The sequence below is a fragment of the Borostomias antarcticus genome (genome assembly GCF_949987555.1).
Source record: "Borostomias antarcticus genome assembly, chromosome: 7".
In the NCBI taxonomy this organism is placed as follows: Eukaryota; Metazoa; Chordata; class Actinopteri; order Stomiiformes; family Stomiidae; genus Borostomias; species Borostomias antarcticus.
The window spans coordinates 8,319,699-8,346,884 of NC_140240.1; the positions used below are offsets into that span (position 1 = coordinate 8,319,699).

The following is a 27,186-nucleotide window of genomic DNA, read 5'->3' on the forward strand; positions in this document are numbered from 1 at the left end:
ACTTTTGACCTCAATATTACAATTAGTAGTGTGATGCCCGCAAAGGTTTGGACCACATGTCAAGACCAAAATTAATTTAATACTACCTGATATAAGAAACATTCACATTTCTTTCCCCCTTTTTTCTTTCGACAATTTTACTGTATAATATTCATAGAGATTTCTGCACGATAAGGCAAGTCTCAATTATGTTTGGTTTCTGCGATTTATTGCGTAAGACAAGCCAAGTGTATAGTTTTCGAGAATTGAGTTAATCCACACGGCCGCCAGAGGGCGTCCCGTGTCCTTTTAGTATTACACATGCACACTTCCGGCTAAAACTAGCGAACTCATTGATCTGGAGTGGGAGGTATAATTCTTATTGATAAATGCTTTATGTGTTATTTAGACAATCTGTATAACGTAGTTTTAATCATATAGTACGCTTACAGTCAGGATGAAACTCTGTTCTGAAATCACGCTCTATTCGGTTGGAGACTGCAGGAAGGATGTTTGCATTAGCCTAGTCTATATAACGATTAGCAAAGCAGCCCACAGAGCTCGTCTTTTCATATCGACGATGGTTAATCAAATGTTGTCGTTCAATCATTTTTGTCGAAAATAACACGAACGCTGTGTGGTGGGGGGCTACGGTGGTCGGCTCAAGGAGGTGAGGGGTTCTTGAACCTGGAACCATCTGTATCCAGCTTCAGTTACTGAGTTCTCACCGGAATTATTTTTCAGTGGCACAATTATTTCCATTGGAACAGCTGTCTGACACTAATACATCCATGGTCTGACACCATGGTCTGACACAGTTGATAGCTGTTTAACCATATCGTTTTAAATCGGTCTTGTGGGTGAGTAACGTTAGCTGTATCTTATCTCTATTATGGATTCGCAGCTTAAAAGTAAATTAAATCTAGAACAAATCAAGAGTGAACCTGGTATGATCTAGTTAGCTTGAGTTACAAGACAAGTTGTTGGACAGCTAGCTAGCAATGTGGCTAGCACACAACTATCTAGCATAAGTGTGTGTGGCTAGCTGGCTAGTTAACGTTAGCTAACTTAGCCAAATCATCAGTTTAGGGACATGGTAACCGGTATGATGATAAACCGTGATAAAATTTCATTCATTTTATTGTGATAAAATGATCATGAAAACCGTGTTTGATTTCCGCACTTTTAAAAACTCACTGTAAATACTGTCCAGCATCAAAGTTAGCAACAGTCTCCAAGATTCATTCTTTTAATATTTATGCAAACAAAAAGTGCATAGTGCTGCAAATTGTATTTGTGGTTTTCAATATAACACTTGGTGAAGCAATTTGTGTCTATCAGTAGTTTTTGAACATTTTCAGCACATTTTAATACCGATTACCGTGATAATTTTGGTTAGCTTACTTATAATCGTGATGTGAAAATGTCATACCGTTACATCTCTACTTGCAGGTAGCTTATCTTATGTAGCTAATTCATCTTTACATTGGGTACCTGGCTGGAGTGGGATTTTGATCACGTGGATTTAATTCACCATCTGGTTTGTAAAAAGTATGCAGCTTTGTTTAGGCCTAACATTTTACAGTACCCCCATGACCATAATACGTTGGCCTGTTATTCTCAGATTTAGGTCGGTGCAAAGTTGACCGTAGTGTTGCAGAGAAGGAGGCTGCACCATGGAACCTGCCTGTCGCAAAGACAAACCCAAGTTGAACTCCACACCAACCAGAGGTGACAGAGCCAAGCAGAAATCCGCTCAACAAGAGCTAAAACAGAGACAGAGAGCGGAGGTAAACTGGCTATTGTCAAAGTAGTTTTACAATTCCAATACGGTGGCTATAGAGCTCCTTTGCGTTGGGAGGCTGCACCACAAGTTGTGGGAAAACATTGGGGTCTCTCAATAATCCAAAACCAGCTTCCCCTGCTTCATTGAAACAAAGGGGTGACACATCATGGGTGGGTGACCACATATTTACTGTGCTCTTGTAATGTTCTGTTTGCCTGCTGTGTGTCTGTTTTAGATCTACGCTCTGAATAAGGTGATGACAGAACTGGAGCAGCAGCAGTTTGAGGCGTTCTGTAAGCAGATGCAGCCGCAGGGAGAGTGAAGAAGACCCTAATCCCACCAGTACCACAGACATACACCACACCCCCCTCCATTAATCCCACCAGTACCACAGACATACACCACGCCCCCTCCATTAATCCCACCAGTACCACAGACATACACCACACCCCCCTCCATTAATCCCACCAGTACCACAGACATACACCACGCCCCCCTCCACTAATCCCACCAGTACCACAGACATACACCACACCCCCCTCCATTAATCCCACCAGTACCACAGACATACACCACACCCCCCTCCATTAATCCCACCAGTACCACAGACATACACCACACAACGCCACACCCCCCTCCACTTGAAGTACACGGCACACACAGATGTGGTTTGAGTGAGGGTCGGAGTGTTCTTCCTAGGATCCAGCCACCTCTCTGATACCTGTGGTCTGCCCTGCTGGTTGTCCCCACATGTTCTTAAACTAGGCCACCTCTCAGTAGTGGACAATCACACACACACACACACACACACACACACAAGAAGGACCATGTTCGAGACATGTTGCATTCTGAATGTTTATGATAACAAGCCATAGACAGAGTGGGACTCTATGCAGATTGTGTGTCCCTCTGGAGAAAGGGAGTGGGATGTGAACCTTTTATCCCTTCACTTTATAAAAGTCCTCTTTCCACAGACACATTTGTTTGTCATTTTATCAGCATATTATATCAGGCTTTACTCCATTACACCACTGTCTGTGTCCATGGTGCTGATGAAGAGTTTTTTTTTTTTTTTTTTTTTACTGGTACAGTGTCTCATTGTACGTGCATATCATGCAGAATGACAATACTTTGAACTTCTCTTTTTTGGTTTTGCTAATCCAGCTAAACATCTCTCAACATCTCTCAGCTCCAAACTGCTGTTATTGGGATGTCCGATAGCTCCTTGTACTTACGTGCTGTCATTCCACTTCACCATAAATTGTACTTAAAAGTGTGATTTTGATAACCATTGTTGTTATGTGAACATGTGTAATGGGTGTTTGAAGTTTAAATGTTACTCCTTTAACCTATAATTCTGGATACTGTCTTTCCAGATCTGAGAAATATGAGATAGGAGTGTAAGTAGCATTTCTCACAGCCCTCATAGAATCAAGGACTGTTTATGGAAAGTGATTACAATGTTATCTCGCAAGGTTATCTGTCTGCTTTGTCTAAAACAAACAGGTATCACCACAGATAGATATCAATTCTTGATATTGGCATTGAGGTGCACTTGCATTCAGAGTTGTAATGACCCCTTAAGCCCAATAGGAGGTGCTACATATCTTCCTGCTCACCCCTTATGCCCCAGCCACTGCGCACGCTTGTTCTGCTCCTGTCTTGTGTGATCAGAATCACCTCACCTAGCAACAGATGCCATTGAAGAACAACGCTCACATAAAATTTGCCACTGGCTGATGTGCATTGCTGAAGTGAATAGTCTCTTTATTGTATCAGAATCAGTTTTATTGCCAGGTAGGTTTTTACACATAATTTGAATTTGTTCTGGTCAGCTGGTGTATAACACTGATGTATAGACAACAATAGACAGGGTGTATGGGCTAGACAGGACAGTTGTGTGTATATATACACAAATACACAGTGTCTTCACTGTAATAACACCTCAAATAAATACATTCATACTGTGTGTACACACACAGAAACCCATATACTGTAGTCTTTTTACTGTACCATACTGTATAAACACATTCATACTTTACACACCTCCATCTAGTATGTTTAGAAGAAAGGCTTTATTTGTGATAGGATGTGGACACGCCAACACGCATGCAATGGGCCACATGAACACATGCAGTATACTGCCACCGATGAAATGTTTTCTTCACTTAACCCATCGCTTCGTCCTTCCCTCTGTACACATTCATACTGTACACACACACCCACTCTCTCTCTGTCTTACTCTGTACTGTTGAATTCATCCAAGAATGAACAGATAACCAAAAAATGGCTGTTCAAAATATAAAAAAGATGACCAAATATAGTACATGAATTGTAAAATAGTATAACAAAGTAATTATGGGAAAAACAAATAATCTGCTTCATATTAGGTTGATAATATAAAAAGTGTTAGAATTGGACAGACTGGCTTTAAAGAAAAACAATGTTGAGCCAAGTATAATTAAATACAGGACCTGCGGGGAGGGGGTCATAGAATTTTGGGCTTTTCAGAGATTATTGGCCTGGCCTTTGGTTTCGCAGCCTTTGCAACCCCCTACCTTTTGACATGCAAGACCCCTGCCTGGGCTTTCCTCATTCATGACAGGATGACATCTCCGGGGGGGGGGGGGGACACACCCAGGCTTTGTTGTTTGAGAACCTGTAACTTTCCATTGTTCCATTGTCTGTGCAGAAACATATTTGATATTTACAGCTCTTTTTAGATCACATGTCTGAACTCTTGCCATTGTTTATGACGTCCGCCATTAATGATGACGTGTAATGATGAGTTAGCCAATCGGATCTTAGAGACATCATATCCGGGCATACCATTGAATATAAGGGCGCACAAAACAAACTGATCTCACTTCTTCTCGGGTGAAACACTTTCCTGTGTTTTATCCTGAAGTCCAATTGCAATTGTATGTTTTGGCAAATAAACCAGATTGAACCTTTTTGAGCGAACCTCGGCAAATCCTTTTACTTTTGATAGTTACATCAAATTTATTCCATTATAGGGGTCTTTATTCCGCCACACACACATGCAACTTTTGGGGCCGCCGGTAGAAATGTTCCTTGCATTCAGCATGTTTTTCATACTGGGTTCACAATCATGTTTCACTCATACTTCTCTGTGTGTAGAAGAATCATATCTTCAGTGTTTAACTGTGTAATGGGTTTTCACCATGCTGCCAAGCAGTAATTTAATACAAACCACGCTAGGCAGGGAGTGTAGCATGCTTCACTTTGGGTTTAGTATTTTGTTTAGCACTCTGTGAAAAAAGTGTGAAACTGAAAATGATTAATGATTGACTGTTTGAATGATGCAGGGGTATCATTTGATAGATTTGTGATTGACTGTTTGAATAATGCAGGGGTATCCTACACAGGGGTGTGTGTAGGCTGACCTTTGATGACCTCTGACCTGTATAGAGGGGTAATAGGCCAAGCAATCTCTGAGAAAATGATGATATATGATTCTATTGCACACAGAGAAGTATAAGTGAAACATGACAACACCAAAACCAAGGAATGCTGACAAGCAGAGTGTCCAGAGGAGTCAAGCAGAAAAGAGAAGGTACTGTAGAAACCTGAAGCTGACCTGGAACAACCCTGCTGTCGGGTCGATCTGACAGATTGACTGACTGATGGTAGGCAGGGGGGCGTGGCTAACCAGGATTCATCAGAGAGCATGACCTTGAGAGGTCAGAGCAGCCTACATACTGTATGTAATATATTAATTAATTAATTAATTAACTCTCTCTCTCTCACACACACACACACACCTACACACGCTCACTCAAACACACATAATCATGATGGGATGTTAATTGCTTAATTGCACCGTACATCACACCTGTACGGAATCATCCACTATGTTTCTCCGCTCTTTTACTCTGGTTTTTCCTTTAACGTGTCAGCCGCCTGTCTGCATGTCTTCCTTCTCCACAGGGCGAAATACAACCTGAACGCTCTCTCTCACGACGCAGCCATCGGTCTGGTGCAGTACACGCTGGATAGTGGGGTTCAGCTCAAAGAGGTACGAAACTAGGGGGCGCCCCGTTAGCTCACCGGGTAAGGCGCGCCCCATATGGAGGCTAGTCCTTCGCTCGGCGTACTCGGGTTCGATTCCCGGCTCGGGTCCTGTGCCGCATGTACTCCCCTCTCTCTCTCCCACATTTCCTGTCTCTCTCAACTGTCCTGTCCATGAAAAGCCCTAAAAAATATCTTTAAAAAGAATTACGAAGCCTCTACTATACCTGCATGCTGTATTTGATCTCTCTCCCTTCTTCTGTCTGTGTTCTCTGTCTTCTGGCCAACTGTGTTCTATATTGGTCTGTCTTTTAGTTTCTTGTTGTTTTTTTATGCTGCCATTTTGGTCAGGTGTTGCTCGAAAAAGAGTTCTTTGATCTCAAGCTTGTTTACCTGGTTGAATAAAGGTTAAATAAAATTGTAAAAAAAATACCACTTCACCAGTAGGACTTGGCACGGTAAACCATGAACGCCAACGTCAACATATCTCGTACTGTGACTTGACGGGGTGGCTGTAGCTCAGTTGGTAGAGCGGGTCGTTCAGTGATTGAAGGGTCAGTGGTTCGAGTCCCAGCTCCGAATGTCTACATCTCAAAGTGTCCTTGAGCCAGACACCTAACCCCAAATTGCTCCCAATGAGCAGGTTAGCACCTTGCATGGCAGCTACCGTGAATGAGATACATTGGCTTTTCCTACTTTAAATGCAATTATTGTTAGTCGCTTTGGATAAAAGCGTCTGCTAAATGACTTATGTGTACAACGTTGTCAACAATGGACAGGACAGGACAATTTGTACTACAAGAGAGTCAGTGAAGTAGTCAGTCGGTTTAGTACAGAGATTTCAGGGGGCGGGGGAGAGACTCAGAGGGGAGAGAGTCAGAGGGGAGAGACTTAGAGGGGTGAGAGTCAGAGGGGAGAGACTCAGAGGGGAGAGAGTCAGAGGGGAGAGACTCAGAGGGGAGAGAGTCAGAGGGGAGAGACTAAAAGGGGAGAGAGTCAGAGGGGAGACAGTCAGAGGGGGAGAGTCAGAGGGGAGAGAGAGTCAGAGGAGAGCCTCAGAGGGGAGAGAGTCAGAGGAGAGAGAGTCAGAGGAGAGAGAGTCAGAGGGGAGCCATGTTGATGAGGCTGACAGCCGTGGGGGAAAAACGGTCTTTGTGTCGGACAGTTTTGGTCTTTAACGACCGCAGCCTCCACCCAGAAGGGGGCGGTGTGAAGAGGCCATAGCCCGGGTGGGAGGGGCCTGCCGTAAGGAGAGGGGGTGTGTGTAGAACGGAGTTAGGGACTGCCCAGACCAGGGGAGGATGACGGAGGATTCGTTTATTTTTCAAAATGAACAGTGACGATTCCCAGTATGAGGAAAAGGTGGTGTGTGTGTGAGTGTATCGTTTTTGCTGGGGAGAGAGGAAGTGGACATTGAAAGAGGAGGAAGCTGAGTCTGCATCGTGGACTCACTGTGTGTGTGTGTGTGTGTGTGTGTGTGTGTGTGTGTGTGTGTGTGTGTGTGTGTGTGTCCTCAGGGACGATGACGAGGAGGACGGGGAGAAGGCGGCGTCCCGTCACAACAACGCCTCCGTGCTGTCGTACTTCGGCCGAGGTAAGGCCGACAACACCGCACGCCAACCCCACCGCTTCTTCACTGAGAGTCGACTCCAGGGTCTGGACACACTCTGAGAACACACACTCACACACACAAAAACATACACTCAACCTCCCTCCCCTTCCCCACAGTAACCCTCAGCCCACCCCTCCAAAATCACAAAATGTCATAATATCCCCTGACTCAATGAAAAAACTCACAGCTCTACTGCTGCTTCAGTGCCCGTATGCATGGCTTCCAGAAATAAAGACCCCGACAAGATGTTTCCCCTGCTAGCTCCATGCATTTGAGCCAGTGACATGTTGGCCAAATCCACTGTTGTGCACACCCAGTGCTAAGATGGCAAGGTATGTGGGGGCTTCCATCTCTGGGCTATCAAAGAGCCAAGCACTGACTGACATCGCTACTGTACCTCATGGTCAGTTTTTGAGCCTGGTGGAATCATTTGGTAATAGGGGCTTCAGGAGAACGACAAGGAACCACAACCCCCAGAACTACTGACATCCTCCTAGCAACCATTCTCCAAAATAATGAGACAGCCGAGCATCCCAGACCATGGATGAAGGTATACAGTGTCTCTTTAATGTAACTGTACAATACAGTATCCTTAAAAAGTAATCTAATCTGGAATAAAGAACAATGATTTATTATTGATTTACGTATTTATTGATATTTTTTTTTGGGGGGGGGGTCTGTTTATGAAGAATATTGATATATGTGGATGAGGGTTTGGAGGGGCAGTATAAGGGTGTGCCGAGGGTTGAATGGATTGGAAGGTGGGGGTCTGGTTGGAGGGGTTGGATGGATATTGTTTTGGGGGGGGGTTGCTGGTGCTGCTGTCAGTCCTCCTCAGTCATCCTTTGGGATGCTTGAGGAGCAGGTCATGATCTTCCAGAGGCGGCCGAAGAATTTACAAATCCCCTTCTTCTTCTTCTTCTTCATCGTCATAATCTTTTTCTTGTCCTCCTCAATTGCCTTGGGGGCTTCAGTGGCCTCTGCAATGGCCTTTGGGGCTTCAGTGGCCTCTTCAATGGCCTTTGGGGCTTCAGTGGCCTCTTCAATGGCCTTTGGGGCCGCAGTGCCCTCCTCAATGGCCTTGGGGGCTTCAGTGGCCTCTTTAATGGCCTTGGGGGCTGCAGTGGCCTGTTCAATGGCCTTGGTGGCTGCAGTGGGCTCCTCAATGGCCTCCTCAATGGCCTTAGGGGCTTCAGTGGCCTCCTCGATGGCCTTGGAGGCTTCAGTGGCCTCCTCAATGGCCTTGGGGGCTTCAGTGGCCTCCTCAAGAACCTTGTCAATGGCCTTGGGGGCAGCAGTGGCCTCTTCAATGGCCTTGGTGGCTGCAGTGGGCTCCTCAATAGCCTCCTCAATGGCCTTAGGGGCTTCAGTGGCCTCCTCGATGGCCTTGGGGGCTTCAGTGGCCTCCTCAATGGCCTTGGGGGCTTCATTGGCCTCCTCAAGAACCTTGTCAATGGCCTTGGGGGCAGCAGTGGCCTCTTCAATGGCCTTGGTGGCTGCAGTGGGCTCCTCAATGGCCTCCTCAATGGCTTTAGGGGCTTCAGTGGCCTCCTCGATGGCCTTGGTGGCTTCAGTGGCTTCCTCAATGGCCTTGGGGGCTTCAGTGGCCTCCTCGAGAACCTTCTCAATGGCCTTGGGGGCAGCAGTGGCCTCTTCAATGGCCTTGGGGGCAGCAGTGGCCTCCTCGAGGACCTTCTCAATGGCCTTGGTGTTCTCAGTGCCCTTAATGGACTCCTTGATAGGTTCCTCTGGGGTCTTAGCTGCCTGCTCCTCAATGACCGTGAGCGTGGTGAGCTCCTCGGTGGCCTCGGTGGGCCCTCCAGCTTCACACTCCTTCTCCTGGTTCACCTCAGGCTTCGGGAATTTGAGGCCGTATTTACTGCCGAGGTAACCGTCAACACTGCAATCCATGGCCACGGTGTTCTCCAGGCTCTTGCATCCTGGAGTCAAATGCTCATCGAGGTCCACGAAGCGGTCCGGCGACATCCAGACGTCTTGCTTCCCGATCTCGAGGTCCAGGTGGAACGCCCTGTGGAAGATCCCCATGCGGCTGACCCTGCGGCCGTACTGCCGGCACATGGACTCGGCCAGGGACTCGGGCAGCGGCTTGGCGAACAGCGCCCTCTCCATCTCTGCGTCCGCCACGCTGGGCTGGCCGGGGCTCCTCCTGGGCAAGCACACCATCATCCGGAAGGGGTCTCTCATCCTGAGGATCTGGTCGATGATGAGACCCGCCATGACAGCCACCACCACCGGGTCCTTCACCGTGGCAGATTTGCCGCACACCACTTCCAGGACGCTGTGCAGGCTCAGCAGAGTGAGTTTCACATGGTAACCGGGCGTGGGAAAGTTGTCACTGATAATGATCCCGGGGATCTTGCTAAGAGACTCGTGGATGATCAGGCTCATCCTGATGCACAGTACGGCCAGATCAACCTTCGTCTGGTCGACGTCACACTCCTTCAGAGGGTTCACCCGGAGGACTAGTTTGATGATGATGTCATCGATGAACGGACTGCTGATGAGGTACTGAAGCGGGATCTGAACGTTTCCCAGCATCCTGTCCTGGGCGGCGGCCTCCGCTGGCGAGAAGTCGTCCGGGACATGCTTTGCGACGCTGAGAGCGGCGAGGTGGACGACGTAGCTGTCGAGGCAGAGCGACCTCTTGGCCATCGCCTTCCGGAGCACCTGCTTCGATCCGGCCACCAGCTCCAGCTTGCTCGCGAGGCTCTTGGCGACCACGGAGGCATCGCGGAATCTCAAGAAGACGTTGGCAACGTCCTCGTCCTCGGTGAGCTTGACCCAGGTGAAGGCCTCCAGGAGTTTCACGACTTCCTCTAACAGAAGATTGACCTCGGCATTGATGTCCCTGTTGCCGAAGACCTCGTAGTGTATAAGGATTAGAGTTTGGATCAGGATCCTCTTAATGGTGGCGTATTGAACCACCACAGGCTTGCTCTTCCTGGGGGCTTTGAAAGCTGAGATCTGTTCACCCTGTTCCTGGCCATTTGCGAGTTCCTCCTGGGGCTTTTTCTGCAAGACAGGTTAAATGATGACAAAACAGTGAGAGGGGATGATATTTTATATATCTTTATATTTTGTGAGATGATATTAGATAGTGTTTCAAGTTACCTCCTGCAAGTTACAACCGCTTGAAGGAGAGGCCTCACCCATGGATTGACTATCCATAGGGGCACTTTTTAAAACTCTGTTGAGACAGAAGTGCAAGAAACACCAGAATTACTTTAGCGTCTTCTAATATAAATGGCAAACTTTAGATCAAAAGAAATTCACATTATTCAAAAATCAATCTACTTACTTCCACATGAAGAATTGAATTTACAGGTTGCTGAATAATCGTACAGTATAATGATGAAAGGTTGTCCGTTGATGTGAAATTAACTTCAATTTTCAACTCTTACTCAATTTATAAGAATTATGACAGAATGTGGCCATTGTGATGTCATTCATTATTATGCGCACGGAAATCTGATGGTGCGTGTGCTTGCTGTTGTCTTGCGTGCATTTTATAAACAAAGCCCAGTGGCTATTTATTATGAACTTCAGTTAATTCATAATAAGCCATGGCCCCTGTATAAATACACATTTCAACGTAGGCTAGGTAGGGTACATAAAGACTGTGCAGTAACATATCTCCTAAATAACGGACTCGTAGGCTGTTACCATTTTAGCCTATCAAATGTGATGCTGCAGCCTACGTTTACGTGCAGCTTATGTGGGGACACGAATGAACAAACATTTTAAACATAGTGGGCGTGTAGTGGGCATGTCGTAACTATTGCAGCATAGCATATTGATTAGATCTTTGAAAAGTCATCTTCCGAGTTGCATTCACAAAATGTTATTGGTGCGCTTCTTGTATTACTAACTACATTTCCCATGAGAGACCGTACGGGCATTAATTTACGTCAGAGAAAGGGGGCGCAAAGTAGGCAAGTGCATGGCGAGCTGAGCTAGCTAGCGTTAATGATGTAGCCAGCTAGCTAGCTAACATTGGTCGCAGATGTCCTATACTTTATGTGTTATGGTAGCGATGGGTGGCTATCTTGGAGCTCGTGTGTGTGTGTGTGTGTGTGTGTGTGTGTGTGTGTGTGTGTGTGTGTGTGTGTGTGTGTGTGTGTGTGTGTGTGTGTGAGAGAGAGCGAGAGAGAGAGAGAGAGAGAGAGGTGTGTAATTGTGAGTATGAGGCAGACAGACAAGGGAGACAGTGATTGTAGTCATTGTGCGTTACGTTAATCTGTCATGAACAAGACTGGTATCTATGACATTTGTCACTGACTCAGAAGATGTGTTGTTCTTGTTTGTGTTTACACTAGTGTCTCAGACTTGAACTTGACAGCCATGGACCTCGGCGAGTATGAAGCAGTCAGCTGTCGGCTGGCGTCGGCCATACCTGAAGTGTGCAAGACAGAGGACTGTTGTCTGGGCATAGACGAGGCCGGCAGGGGCCCAGTGTTGGGTAAGAACATCTCACCCAGAGAGCCAGTTATTAATCACACTGCACCCCCTCCCAGTGATGATAGCCTGGCGTTGTTGTGCTATTCTGCGATCTTAGGACCCATGGTCTGCGGTATCTGTTTCTGTCCCGTCTCCAAGAAGGAGGATTTGAAGGGCCTGAAAGTGGCGGGTGGGTGAATGATGTGTCTTATGTCTAAGGCTGGGTTAAAAAAATCAATTCTGAATCAAATGATTCAGAATCAATTCATGAATCCCAAAATCAATCTTTTATTTAATGAATAAATGAAGGAATGAATAGTTCATTCATTCATTCAATGATTCATTCATTCATTCATTTTTGGAAATCAGTATCGATACCCAGCTGTAGTATTGATGTGTGGCATAACTTGGCAGTCATGTAATTAAGGTTACAGCTCAAAAAAACAGGTTTTAGTAACACTAACCGAATCGATATTGAATCGAATCGAATTTAATCGTGATAATCGATCGTAATCGAATCGATTCTGAACCTTGTGAATCGTAATCGAATCGATTCTTGAAATTCGAATCGATACCCAGCCCTACTTATGTCTACATTTACGATGAGGACTTTGATATTAGACATGTCTGTTGACGTTTTGTGTGTGTGTGTGTGTGTGTGTGTGTGTGTGTGTGTGTGTGTGTGTGTGTGTTGTTCTCCAGATTCAAAGACCTTGTCAGAGGCGGAGAGAGAGAACTTGTTTAGGAAGGCTAAAAGGCTGAGGCTAGTGAGGCTAAAAGCTTTGTTGGTTGGGCTCTACAGATCCTCTCACCCAACACTATATCTAACAGCATTCTCCAGAGGTACACTCACTCACTCACTCACTCACACACACACACACACACACACATACACACACACCCACACACACACACTCTCTCTCTCTCAAATCAAATAAGCTTTATTTGCATGAATGGTAAACCGTTGTTGCCAAAGCAGAATAATAATATACAATTATGTACATATACATACATATGACATACACACATACACATTCATTACATAAAATATGTTACATTTGTCAATGCAATCCAATGGAGTATTAACCGGAGAGATATGATATATACATTAAAATAATAAAATAAAACAAAATTAAACTAAATAAAATTAAAATAAGATGTAAGAAATATATATATTTATATATATATTTCTTACATCTTATTTTAATTTTATTTAGTTTAATTTATATATATTTTATTATATATATTATATATATACATATATATACACATACATACACACATAAATACATACACACATATACATACACACATACATGCATATAAACATATAGATACAAAATAATATAATCAGATTACAGTAGATCAGCTTCATCAAAACATATTATGCTTATTCACATCCATGACATTGAAGATAGTTTGACAACATCTTTTATATTTTGAATGGCCATTTTGTTGCTCGCTGTGTGCATTATGGATGAATTCAACGCTACAGAAAGAGACAGGGAGCAAAATAGAAAGTTAAAGAGGGAGAGTGAGCAGGTTGTGTATATCTGATTGTGTGTGTGTGTGAGAGAGAGAGAGAGAGAGAGAGAGTGTGTGTGTGCAGCAAAGGATTCAATGCTAGTTTGACTTCAAAAATGATGGTATAAACACTCAAACTAAAATAAGATTGTCATCGTATTTTATTTGCTTTTGGACCCCTGTGGAGTGTTTAAATTAGTTTTGATGCGAGCTGGTTACCATTGGTTTGCGCTAGAATCAGTTGAAAAAGGTCTCCATGAATCAACAACATAATGGCCAAGTAGTAAATGAGACTGTCCAAATTTCTGAACTATCCCTTTAATATTTATTGAGATACAAAGGTGAAAACAAAGACTACAACTGAGTTATTCTCCTGAACAGTAGTTTACTCCCCTCTGAATGTCAACATTATCATACTGTAATAATTATCATCTCACTTGACTGTACTTTAATCATTAGTTAATATGTGGTGAAAAAACAACCAATACATTAGTTCAACAAGCCTCAAACTGGAGTATACAGTAGGTTAGGTTTGAAGACAGCACTCCTGAAGCTCCCAAGCTCATGCAGATTATATATATATTATATAAGGTAAATTTAACAGTACAATAATGTACAGAATGTGTCTTTGTGTCAATACATTGTGATAAACTATGGCCTGATTATCTTCTAGCAGAGTCCAGTTAAGACCTGTAGGAACGAAGTAGACCCTCCTTTGTACAAACCTGTAACATGCCACAAAGATGTCAGTCATGTTCTTCTGTCACTTTTCCTGCTTATCTTGTTTCTTCACAGGCACCCAGTTTAGACTAGAAACCAGAGAGGAATGACTCCAACTCTCATACATGACTATTATTGATATGTGGATTTTATACCCCTGGTACAATTGATTTATGACACCTAGGACAATGCATTATTGATTTATAACACCCAGGACAATGAATTATTGATTTATAACACCCAGGACAATTGATTGCGTACAAATGTAAGTCTGTTGTTGCACAAAGAGAGACTCACAACACACATGTATGGCCTCCTTAAGACAGTATTAGTTAATATGCAGTAAATATATTGTATTACACTCAAGCATTTTAGCGTCATTTCATTGAAACAAATCTAGAAGGAAGCTCTAATATATCAGGTCTAGTTCAGCAGTGGATACAGAAACAGACCTGCAAACCTGAGAAGATAAAAGAAAACAGTTACAATGACCATCAGGCACAATCAGTTGTTGTAAAAGTCAGTTAGTGAAACGTTTCTGTGACACGTTTCTGTGACAAGAGGAGTCTCACCTTAGCTAGCAGGCACCAGCATCCGCCCTGTTAAATAAACACAGAGAGGGTGAAGAGACACCAGTATGTGATATTTCAACAAATAAATCAACATTGCTGCCAACACAGGAGCAGTACTTTTGATAAATACATCTTTCAATGTATAAGTGAATCTTTCTTACTTTTTTTTACAGTGTGCTGCATACATAACACACAGATGACTATGAAGACTACATGTTCTCTACACACAGATAGATTTGTTGGCTGATTGATTGATGGATGGATGGATGGATAGATGAATTGATTGATTGATTGATTGATTGATTGATTGATTGATTGATTGATTGACAAGGCAGCTTCTTCCCCACAGCCACCAGCCTCTTCAACAAGGCTTGTGTCCCTGCTCTTTGCACTGTCCTGTCTTTGCACTGTCCAGTTCCGTTGGACCCTGTCCAATGTTGTCTAAGTGTTATGCACCTCGCCAGAAACCACATTCCTACCACGTTGTAGAATAAACGGTTTCTGATTCTGATTCTGATCATGTATTGGTCCTTTCAGAAATTCAGCATTTTGCCACACAGCCATTGTCAGACAACTACAATACCAACAAACACTATGACAAAAATACCAACAGCAAACAACAACAGAAGACCTCAACATAACCACAGACCTGACAGATGACTATGAAGACTGTACTTGTTCTCTACACAGCTGATGACTCACTGGATTTCTTCTTCTGGTAGTAGATGAGTCCAGCCAGTGCTAAGACCAGTCCCAGCACCAGCCCAGACGCCCCGATGGCGATCTTGTTCCTCTCAGACTCAGGCAGGGACGGGTCTGTCAAGGAGAAATGACCCTTCTGTTAGCATGTGATGACACTGTAGCTGTACTGTATGTAGCTTCTGACAGACCACCATCTATCATACGCTAGCACACACAGTCACAGTCAGTGTGATTCATGTACCCAGCCACAACCCAGCACTCGTACCCTGCTCACCTGAACTCACCCCAGTACACCATGACAACACCCTAACAACTTTTGAACAGTGAACTCACTCTAGTACAGCATGACAGCACCCTAACAACAGCTGAACAGTGAACTCACCCCAGTACACCATGACAACACCCTAACAACAGCTGGACAGTGAACTCACCCCAGTACATCATGACAACACCCTAACAACAGCTGAACAGTGAACTCACCCCAGCACACCATGACAACACCGTAACAACGGCTGGACAGTGAACTCACCCTAGTACACCATGACAACACCCTAACAACAGCTGAACAGTGAACTCACTCTAGTACACCATGACAATACCGTAACAACGGCTGGACAGTGAACTCACTCTAGTACACAATGAGAACACCCTAACAACAGCTGGACAGTGAACTCACCCCAGTCCTTCACAAGGGGTCTGTCCAGGCTGGCGTGCTCCACCATACAGGGGATCTTCTCCCCAGATCTGGGCGTGTACTCCAGTTGGGAGTGGATCTGGTAGTACCAGTCACCGTTGACCGACTCCTCAGTAGAGGTCATGTCTGAGGTCACTTCCTGTCCATCCCTCTTCCAGGTCACTGATCTTTCTGGAGTAGAAGTCGTAGGCACTGCACACCAGCATTTCAGGGTGTCTGCCACTAGGGGGGGTCACTGAGCTGAGTATGACAAATAAGATAAATACTGCAAACTGTGATTATTGGTCTTTAATATGTCTCTACTGTTTAGATTCATCATGTTTGTTTCAAGATCTCTCCCAGCCCCAGAGGTGACCAATAATGTAGTCTACCCGTTCTGAATGGTGAAAAACAATATAATTATCCCATCCCACAAGATAAAAACCTCATCATTTAATCATCATCAGCTGTATGTTGCTTTATATCCACCAGACAGAAGCTCCATTACAGGTTTTGTAGTGAACAGATGAAAGAGGAGTCGTATCATCTGGTGAGTTAGAGATGTGATGTTGTTGTGAGGAGGGCAGCTCACGTGTCTTCTCCAGTATGCCAGAGGAGTAGAGCTCAGCGTTGGTCTTGCAGTAACTCTCCAGCAGTGCTTGCGCACGAGCCAGGAGAGTAGAATCACCATTAAGCCTCTTTGCTTGCTGCAGACCAAGCTCAGTGTATCCCTCATATCTGCCCTTAGTGCTGTTGAACCTGAGATCCTCTATCATATTAGAATTAAGATTCTATACATTCATGCGGGTTCTTTGTGGAGTATAAGCAGTGTACCTCCCTGTACCACTCATATCCATCTGAAATATTGAAGAACAAAACATTTGTATTACAGTTTTCTTCGGAATTCATTGCATACTTTTTCTCATTTAATGCTAATCATAATGTCAAACAATAGCTTAGAAACATTCAAGAAAAATGTTATATTAAACAATATGCTCACTGCCATCAGTTAATTCATGGATAACTTATTATACCTGGTAATGTCATAGACTTTACTACCGCCACCCCAGCGACAGCGCAGGGTACTGGGTAATGTTTTTGGTGGCGTGTGTGCGTTGGTATGTTTGTGAGTGAGTTTGACTTTTAGCAGGATTACGCAAAAACTACTAGACCCATTTTCACAAAACTCGGTGGAAGGGTGTAGCATTGCCACCTACAGTATTCACCTCCAGTCATTTTTTGGACTAGGATTACACAAAATGAAAACAAAACTTAGAGTGAAGCCACCTACCTGTGTGGGGCTGCTAGAGACACCGGGTTTGGACTGGGGTGTGCGGGGGGAGATCCCAGAGTGCACCGCATTGCCGCCCACCGGCTGTGACATGAAGCAGACAAATACAGCCACCCATTCACCTCCAGTCATTTTTACCTCCGTCCCAGCAATTTTTTTATATTTTAAACAGCCATTCACCTCCATTTATTTTTTCGACTAGGATTACGCAAAAACGATGGCTATATATTGTAATCCTAGTTCTATGACTGGAGCATAGCCCCACAGTGCAAGCTCCTATTGGCTGGAGAAACCCTAGCCAGCTACATTGACTGAAGAAAAAAAAAAACTAGGACAGTGGAAGAATTGCGCTCGGTGAAGCCTCTCCAGAGGCTCAAGTAGAGCGCAGGCCTGGCAGTCTGGAGACGGCACCAGACCCGCTTTGTGTGCTGCAGCCCCGCCGCTGTTGAGGGCAAAGAGAAAGTACTGTAGAGACCTGAAGCGGACCTGGAGCAATGTATTTGTACCAATATAACAACAACTGGATGCGTTTTTGGCCCCACATTGAAAATGGCTGTATGAAGACACAGAGTGTCAAGTAGTTCTCATAGAAACCACATGTAAGACCCAAGCCAATGGATTGTTTAACCATTTTAACACTTTGTGGAAGTGGAAATGGGATTATTTTTGCATGTTTCATGTTTAAAAATGAAATTACAGGACCGAGTGGGGGATGGGGGGTCTTTAACAGTGACCACATTACACACAGTGAGCAGTGACATACCTGTAGCACACACACATGCAACTTCGGGGGTCGCCAGTGGAAATTGTTCTTTGCATTTCTCCCATCCAAACTGTCCTCCAGGGGCAGCCAGGAGCAGTGGGCCTGGGGACCAAGTTCAAGTGCTCAGTCCAGGTCCTGGTCAGGGACCGGACTGAAGAGCATTTGTTCTTATGCATTTTTTGTATTGGGTTCTTTGGGAGGAAACCCTTGTGAACACGGGGAAAACATGCAAACTCCACACAGAAAGGCCCAAAGACCTTCTTGCTATGAGGCAACAGTACTAGGTACTGCAACACTGTGCCAAGCTGATATTTTACATACAAGAGTATATCTATACCAGTGGTAAAAGGTAATTTTGCCATCTGTATTCACTGTCATTGTTTGTGAGATTTGCAAATTGTGATTTTTTTCATGTCATTACAATGATGGCCAGCTGTCATGATCACTTTGAACCAACACTAGAAACATTACTTCAACATTTTTTAAGCCAGTATGTCCAATTGTAACACTTTTTATATCACTTTTTTTTAAGTTTTTTTTTTATCACTATTTTACAATTCATGTATTATATTTTGTAATCTCTTTTTTATATTTTAAATTGCCATTTTGTGCTTCTGTCTGTGCATTCATGGATGAACAGTCCAGAAAAAGAGGGAGAGAAAGAGAGGGAAAGTGAGCAGGTTTGTGTGTCTGTTTGTGTGTTTGCCTCTGTTCTCCCTCTTCACAATGGGGGAGACCACTCGGATCTAAATAATTACTGTCCTACCTCCAAGCTGCCCTGCCTAGCCAAGATGTGGCGTGATGCCATCATTTTGTAGGCCTTATGTTAGCGTATCACTAACATCATGTACCTCAGAACCAACTAAGGGCTTCAAAATTCACAAAACTCATCTTAAATGATGTACCTGTATTTTAACTTTTAGAACAAAACATACACAAAAGGTACCGCTCACACATGGGGAACACAGAGAGACTCAGGAAGAGTTTCTTCCCACAAGCCATCCAGCACCTGAACGACTCTAACTAGTGTAGACAGTGTCACTATACCCTGTGTACACAATGTCAAATGTATATAGCATCACCATACATGTAAATGTAGATGATAGTATATCTCACCCCTGGGATTATTTATTGAAAGCTATAGGATGTACATAACACACCCCTGCCTCCCCCCAACCCCCGGGTTATTTATTTATACCCATACTTATAGCATGCACATATTTCATTCATACTGGTACCTTTGTAAATTGTGTATGTGTAACCTATCTGTTATTATTTTATATTGACTCTTATTGTACTCAGTTTCTTGTGTTCACAGGGGGTCTTTGTAAAACAGACTTGGGTCACAATGGACTAAACCCTGAATAAATAAAGGAATAGGAAAAACAAAACATGTATAAGTCTCAAATCAACTAAAAAGGCAACCATTGTTTGATGAAGGTTTATTATTTGGTTAATGAATTAAATTTACACAATGTTAATTAATTCTCATTTACACAATGAACAGCCCTGATTTGTTAGTGTGGGATCTGCATAGTCCTGATTAAAGAAGGCATTAATTACGTTCTATTTACACATACACAGTGTCTAATCACACAACCGATCCTCTATCCTCCCCCTCCCTAGGGCAGGTTTAAGGGGAAGCTGTTAGTTGTAATGAACTGGTAGTAGGGTAGAGATAGTAGTTAGTAGTAGTCCTCCCCCTGCCCTCTCACGCCTGTATAGTGACGGAGCTCCCTGTGACTCGGACCCCAAACCAGCCATCCCAGTACTTGGTGTCCTGTCCTCCATGTTCAAAGGAGATGAAGCGCAGGCCTGGGCTGTAGTCAGAGAACGTGTGACTCACCTGGAGACGGAAAGCATAAGGCAATGTGTTGTATGTGAAAGGAATTTCAAGACAGGCTGAACCTCTCGACAACCATATCAAACCAATACAGAAACTGGATCTGTACACAGTACTTTACCATTTTACCATTTTACTTGAGCTCCAAGCAAAATGTGTATTTGGTTTTAGAAAGTGCCCCCTTTATCTCTGGAATATGTAGAGGTGGGTCGTATGCCCACCTCCCTTGTTCTCTGTAAAGCGCATTGTGTTGCCTCTGGGTATGAAATGTGCTATACAAATAAAGCTTTGGTTGATTGATTGATTGATTGATTGATTGATTGATTGATTGATTGATTGATTGATTGATTGATTGATTGATTGATTGATTGATCTCCCCTCTGTATGTGTACCTGTCTCCAGGAGCAGTCATCACAGTCAGGATCCAGGGTCACTGGGTCCGGTTTGAACTCGTTCAGTACTTCCTGGTTCTCATCCAATAGACATACAGTTAGTTGGTAGGTGCAGCCACAGTCTGTCCTCCCACTATACCTGGGAAGGTGAGACAACAGTTAATCAGAAAGCTGCCAATTTTCTGTGTATCTGTCAATATGTCAATATTGTGAGATGTCTTAACTGACTGCGTGTGTGTGTGTCCTACCAGTCCTCCACACAGACGGCGGGCTGGGCGTCCAGGTCCTCAGATGAGTAGCCCTCTGCCAGCAGATCTACCACCTGTCTCTTCAAACACAGTCTGGAACAGAGGGGTGTGGTGGGGTGGGGGATTCAACCATACAGGAAAACGGTGAATTAAGGGCCCTACATTCACCTAGCTGGACCTCTACTGAACATCCCAGAGTCTATACTCACTCAAAGGAGGTGCTGAAGTACTTGGTTACTGTGCCGTCGCCTAAGTCATGGCCACAGTCTTCTGGCAAGTCCTCCACCTTCCACTGGCTCCCACCATTCTCTGTCAGCTCCCAGTGCTCCATCAGCTCTGGCAGGGGAACGTAGACAAGTAGAAAGGCAGACAGGTAGAAAAGTAGATGGGTAGAAAGGCAGACAGGTAGAAAGGCAGACAGGTAGAAAGGTAGACAGGTAGGTAGGTAGACAAGTAGAAAGGCAGACAGGTAGAAAAGTAGATAGGTAGAAAGGCAGACAGGTAGAAAGGTAGACAGGTAGGTAGGTAGACAGGTAGGTAGGTAGAAAGGTAGACAGGTAGAGTTCTGCTAGTGTTGCATGTCACATCTGCAACAGAATATCTGACATTATGTGGTTAGAGTGTCCGCCCTGAGATTGGGCGATACCCAGCCAAGTCACACCAAAGACTGTTAAAAATGGTACCTAATGCCTCCCTGCTTGACACTCAGAATCAAGGGGAGGATTGGGGGTAAGTCCCTGTGACATAGTATACTAGCGCCATATCCAGGGTGTACTTGTATGTCAAGCTGCCTCATGCTAAGGAATCAGGAGATAAGCTCCTGCCCTATGGGCCACTAGGCTCCAGAACCATTGGTACTCTGGGATGAACCATTGGTTCTCAAGGCTTACTTCTTTTTTTTGTTTACTTACTAGAATAAATAGCATCAGGCTGCATCACCGATTAGCTAGTTTTTCGATGGCGTAGCTGGTTAGAATGGGTTCTGTCACGCGGGAGACCGGGGTTCAAATCAACCCCTCAGCAATAACAATACACAATGGAGACGAGGCCTGTAGTCTCTTCATTCAAAGACTTGTCAAAGGGTATCTCAGAAGTCAGAGAGAGATATAGATTGGCTTTCCGGAAATGCTCACGCAGAGAGTGTCTCCTTACCTTCCCCATTAGAGTTCTTCAACAGGTTTCTGGCCATGGCAAAGCTGGGTTTGGGAAGCCAGCGCCTGTGCAGAGGAGGTTACAGAAGAACCACGAGGAGGTTACAGAGGAACTATGACAACACGTACTCCACAGATTCACTGGGGCTATCCCAACCATGAGACATTTGGAGAAGGGGAACAAACACACACACACACACACACACACACACACACAGCCATCTCTAGCGGCGAATGTAGGCCACTACTTTGCATGTGCCCTGGCACACAAAGACGGGTTGCCTAGATACCTAATACTGGTCTACTCCTGTGTAGACCAGTTTGAACCTTTTCAATGAACAGGCTCTGTGTCTGGCCCCGCGTGGTCACAAGTTAGCACAACAGCGCCATCTGTCTATACACCATTTACTGCACAGGATTCAAAACATTTGTTGTTGTTGTCAATGTAGTTAATGTGAGTGTCAATAAAGGGAAGGAGTCCAGGAAGTCAATCACCTTCAACTTTTACAGTAGATGAGGGTAATGCAGGGGCACCCTGGTGACTCATCAGGTTCAGGCGCAAACCACAAGACTAGTCCTTACCGCAGTGGCCCGGGGTTCGAATCCGACCCAGGCCATGCACTGAGTGTCGCCCCCCCTCTCTCCCACCTTTCCTGTCGAACTCTATGCTGTCCTGTAATAAAGCAGAAACTTCTAAAAATATATCTTTAAAGAATAATGAGACGAGGGCAACCCCATGATGGTAACTGCAGAGTTCACATTGAATAGAGCTTCAGATGTTTGAGATAGATGCCCAGAGAGACCGAGAGTGTGCCACGCCCTAATCTCAGACCTCCCTGCTGGAGAGGACACTGCAGCAGCACCTCTGTCTGTCCTATAATGACGTACTTAGAAGACAAAACTAAATGACTTCCTTACTACACTGTCCCCTACACCATGTTCAGTGTCCTCTAGCCTACTGGATGTCTTTGTTCGCACTTCTAGGCCACAGAGGAAAGGTGTGTCGTCATATGAGAAATATTTGACTCATGAGGGACACTTTGCATCAGCTGAACAGAATCCCGGTCCACACAGAATGCTGATCCATGCCGACTAGTCACAGAGATCTGCTAGCAAGCACATTGTCAAACCAGACACAAACAGCCCTGTCTGCTGAGTCATAGCACAGGCGAGCAGAAACACACTCATCCCCCAGCCAGAGAATCACCTTCATAGCAAAATAGGGGTGGAGGTGGGAATGAGGGGACAGGGGAGAGTGATTTCTGAAGAAAAAACACAGATAGAAAAGCATATTTAGGGAACTGCTCTATGGTATGAGCTGTTGGCTTACTTGAAAATACAAAATACATCCCATTTAATACAAGTCAATGCTAAAGGCGTTTATGTTGTGTTGTATTCTGTCCTCACAGAGCTTTTGTATCAAAGGCTGAATGCAATACTGGATTCATGGACACATCATTTAAACACAAACACATGCTAAGTATATATAAAGTTCCATCTTTCTCTTCAAAATATACATGTCCAAGAAACTGCATGTTTTACTCACAGGGAGAAATTATCTTCTGCCTCTCTCCTTCTGCTCGCTCAGCGACTGCTGCTGCTGTTTCTCTGACACTTGAGCTCCACTGCAGAATAGCACCCTCCTGACAGTGTGGGTTATATAGGGAACACACATGCGCGCGCACACACACACACACACACCCGTAGGCATACCCTATTACCCACTCACACACATCTATCTATCTATCTATCTATCTATCTATCTATCTATCTATCTATCTATCTATCTATTTACTTTTTTAGTGTGTGCGTGTTTTTAATGGTATTTTTAAAGATGCTTCAATCAATCAATCAATCAATCAATCAATGAACTTCAATCTCTCCTACTCTGAAGGGCTACATCTGACCATGAATAAACTTTACACAACAGTCTGTTTAAACAAGAGTCTGTCAAGCAGTTGAAGCAAATCCTGATAACTTCATAAAAAATCTGCAAGATCCCAAGCTAGTTTACCAATCTCTCACCAACCCCCGATCACTTGCAAATAAACTACTTGTACAGTGGATGAGTTGCAAACAATCCTGTCAGTGAACCGAGCTGATATTTCAGCAATTTCTGAGTAGCTACTCATAATGTAATAACGGCTCATAATGTAATAACGGCTCATAATGTAATAACTTATTACATTATAAACTAACTAAAAAGTTCATAATGTAATAATCAGCTCATAATGTAATAAAACCATGCGCTCATAACGTAATAACTGATTTGAGCATAATGTAATAATGTAATAACTTATTACATTATGAGCCTCACTGGGGCCACTCATAATGTAATAACAGCTCATAATGTAATAATGGCTCATATAGTTAGAAAAGTGTTAATTATCATCATTTTTGCAATTCCTGTGGAGGAGGAAGGTAATGCTTTCACTTCTCTGTCTTTCTTTCTTTCTTTCTTTCTTTCTTTCTTTCTTTCTTTCTTTCTTTCTTTCTTTCTGTGTCTTGTCTGTCTGTCTGTCTGTCTGTGTGTCTGTCTTTCAGCATGAAGAAGCCAATAACATAATAACTTCTACACTCTATGATCACACAATAAGACCAATTTTTACAAAACGTGGTGGAGGATTGACCACGGGGCTGACCAAGGCCATAGCATAAAGGCCTCAACGGGTCCTACTAATCACCACAAAGAACCACAAAGTACCACAAACTACCCCAAAGTACCCCAAAGTATATCCCAAAACACCACAAAGTACCCTAAAATACCCCAAAGTACCACAAAATACCCCAAAGAGCCCCAATGTATACCCCAAAACACCCCATGTAGCATAAAATACCCCAAAGTGCCTGGAAATACACCACAAAGTAAGAAGTAGAAGAAGAAACCTGTCCGCAATCTGCTCATCACCGCCTGTTCAAGAACCCGGTATGCACTCCTCATCCCCAAATCGTGCCATAGCTTACGTGGTAATGTACCATAGTTAGCTACCCCAGTGTTCTCTAGTCAAAGTTTCCTAGTTAATCTGTGTATTATATGGTGCCCTGCCTGATCTGTGACGGTGGTCTGGAGGTAGGAGGTAGCTGTTCCTTTCATTGCCCTGTAGGGTAGAGTTTTAAACTGGATGCAAGCTGCTACAGAGAGCCAGTGTAGAGAACGGAGAAGGGAGGTTGTGTGGGAGAACTTGGGGTGGTTGAGAACACTGAACACTGACTATCTGCCTCCAGAGTTGTGATATTGGGTCCAACACTGGTGAAGCCCTAACAAGAACCCCCGTTTGCCTCCAGAACAGCCTGAATTATTCATGGCACTGACTCAACAAGGTTCCCTTCTGCACACCACTGCAGCTGTTATTTGAGCATTTGTGGTCTATCTGTTACCGTAGCTTGAATGAGTCATTCTCCTGTGACCTCTCATCAACAAGGTGTTTTGGCCCACAGAACTACTGCTCACTGGATGTTTTTTGTTCATTGCACCGTTCTCTGTAAACTCTACTGTAGCATATGAAAATCCCTGGAGGACAGCTGTTTCTGAATGATAGAACCACTACGTCTGGCACCAATAATCACACCACGGTCAAAGTTGCTTAGATCAAGCACCTTGCCCATTCTGTTTAGTCGAACAACAACCCCATGTCTACATGCTTTAGGCGATAAATTGGTTGCAGCCACATGATTTGCTGTTTAGAGGAGCAGGCTATTTGCATCAATGAGCATGTGTACCTAATCAAGTGGAAACTCTGTCTAGTAACATCCTGTTTATGTTAATGACCCTGTTATGCTCATGGATTTCAGCTTCTTGACTGCTGTGGTATTAATAAAAACTTGAACTTGAATCTAATCTATTCTTCCTGCCTGCTTCTATGACTGTCTGTCTGTGTGATTCACTTAAAAGTGACTCACTTTTAATTTGCTGTGATCTACAGTGTTTTCCCTTCTAAATAGGCTTACTATATGTTATTAACAAATTCTACTCAAACATGCCAAAGACCTCTGATACTATAATAAGACTGAGTGTGCGATGAATATTTGTATGACAATTACAGGATGAGGGGGGGGGCTTTAATTGGCCACACGGTGACACACATTACAGACACACATTTGTATTTTTCAAGTAACCCAACATTGAGCGGTGACAGCACACAACACACACATGCAACTTCGGGGGGCTGTGAGGTGACAGTACTACTACCGTGCCGTGCATGAGCGATTTTGGGGTTCAGTGTCTTGCTCAAGGACACTTGTGCACACTGCTGGGAGCTGGGATCGAACCGAGGACCAGGTATGGCTCCTCTCCAGAATCCAGTTGCTTTACTGAAAGATATGTCTCAAAACACTAATTGATGATTGTCAATCTGGCTTTATGAGAGGTAGACACATTTGTAATACGTTTCAATTGGTTTTAGTAGTGGTTATATTGTACTGATCATATAAATGTTAATACATTTATTTTATTTGCTGATTTATGTAAAGCATTTGTTACAGTAGAGCACAGCTTTATATTTGAAACATTCATTTTTTTGGTTTAGCAATCGATTTAATCAATTCAAGGGGTAGTGTGCTATTTTGGAAATGTATCCCTATTTGTTGTCTGTCTACCATGAACCTGAAACATAGATAATTTCACTGATCATTCCAGTATTGAGCTAGCTGCAGATTTTATGCAGGCTCTCACTGGGCTACAATGGAAGTCAATGGGAAATATGTAAATGTGTTCGAAAAACTATGATAAATGTGCTTGTCTGAGACGGGAAGTACAGTGTGTAATCTTATCAGTCTCAGTATGCTCTCCTGTCAAATGTATCGCAACACAAATAAATGTTTGGCATGGCTTGAACATAAGCTTTCCCCTGGAGCTTGTTTTCACTGCTCCCACGGAGGACTATGTGCAAGTCATGCCAAAATATTCGGATTGCGATACATTTCACAGGAGAGCATACTGAGACTGGGAAGATTGCCGCCCTTAGCTGCATGCTTGATGCAGTGCCAGAGAGAGAGTCGATGGTGGTCAGGCCGCTCAGACACTTAGCCATGTTGACAATCAGCCCATGTTGACTGAGTCTCACGAACAGAGTATGGTGGTGGGACAGGTGCTCTTCTTCAGAAGTGCTTGCGGTGAGTATAATTGTCTACTGTAGGTAGACAAACATGAAGGACAGATCACGTAGCACGGAGTCCATCAGGCGCTGGAAGGACTGACCGACATTCTTGAGGCTGAATACCATGAACAGAAACCCGAACCCGAACAGTCCCAACGGTGTGATTACCGCTGTATTGAGGATGTCTATGGTGGTAACCGCGCACAAGGTCTACCCTTTGAGAAGATGTGTTTGTGTTTGCCAGTCTTAGGGGCGATATGGACGGGAGATGCCCAAGGACTGTTAAGAGCGGCGGATGATACCCAGGCACCCCATGTTCTCCAACTCCGCTTTCGTGATGGAGA

The 27,186-nt window shown here is 44.1% G+C and overlaps 2 protein-coding genes across 3 annotated transcripts; one reads left to right on the forward strand and one right to left on the reverse strand.

The window, feature by feature from the left end:
* Positions 1 to 307: 307 nt before the first annotated feature.
* svbp (small vasohibin binding protein) lies at positions 308 to 3,555 on the forward strand. 2 transcript variants are annotated; one of them, XM_084440699.1, is made up of 3 exons: positions 308 to 349; positions 1,604 to 1,769; positions 2,001 to 3,555. In XM_084440699.1, the coding sequence occupies exons 2-3, from the start codon at positions 1,656 to 1,658 to the stop codon at positions 2,085 to 2,087; spliced, it is 201 nt and encodes a 66-aa protein (XP_084296825.1). In that variant the 5' UTR covers positions 308 to 349; positions 1,604 to 1,655; the 3' UTR covers positions 2,088 to 3,555. The 2 variants fall into 2 exon arrangements, with proteins under 2 accessions (XP_084296825.1, XP_084296824.1); XM_084440698.1 differs by lacking the exon at positions 308 to 349 and adding an exon at positions 752 to 839.
* Positions 3,556 to 19,823: 16,268 nt separating this feature from the next.
* Positions 19,824 to 26,968, reverse strand: fbxo2 (F-box protein 2; the record flags this gene model as incomplete). The annotated part of the gene is made up of 6 exons (XM_084441313.1): positions 19,824 to 19,958; positions 20,348 to 20,486; positions 20,596 to 20,688; positions 20,805 to 20,931; positions 21,748 to 21,812; positions 26,877 to 26,968. The coding sequence occupies 6 exons, from the start codon at positions 26,966 to 26,968 to the stop codon at positions 19,824 to 19,826; spliced, it is 651 nt and encodes a 216-aa protein (XP_084297439.1).
* Positions 26,969 to 27,186: the final 218 nt, after the last annotated feature.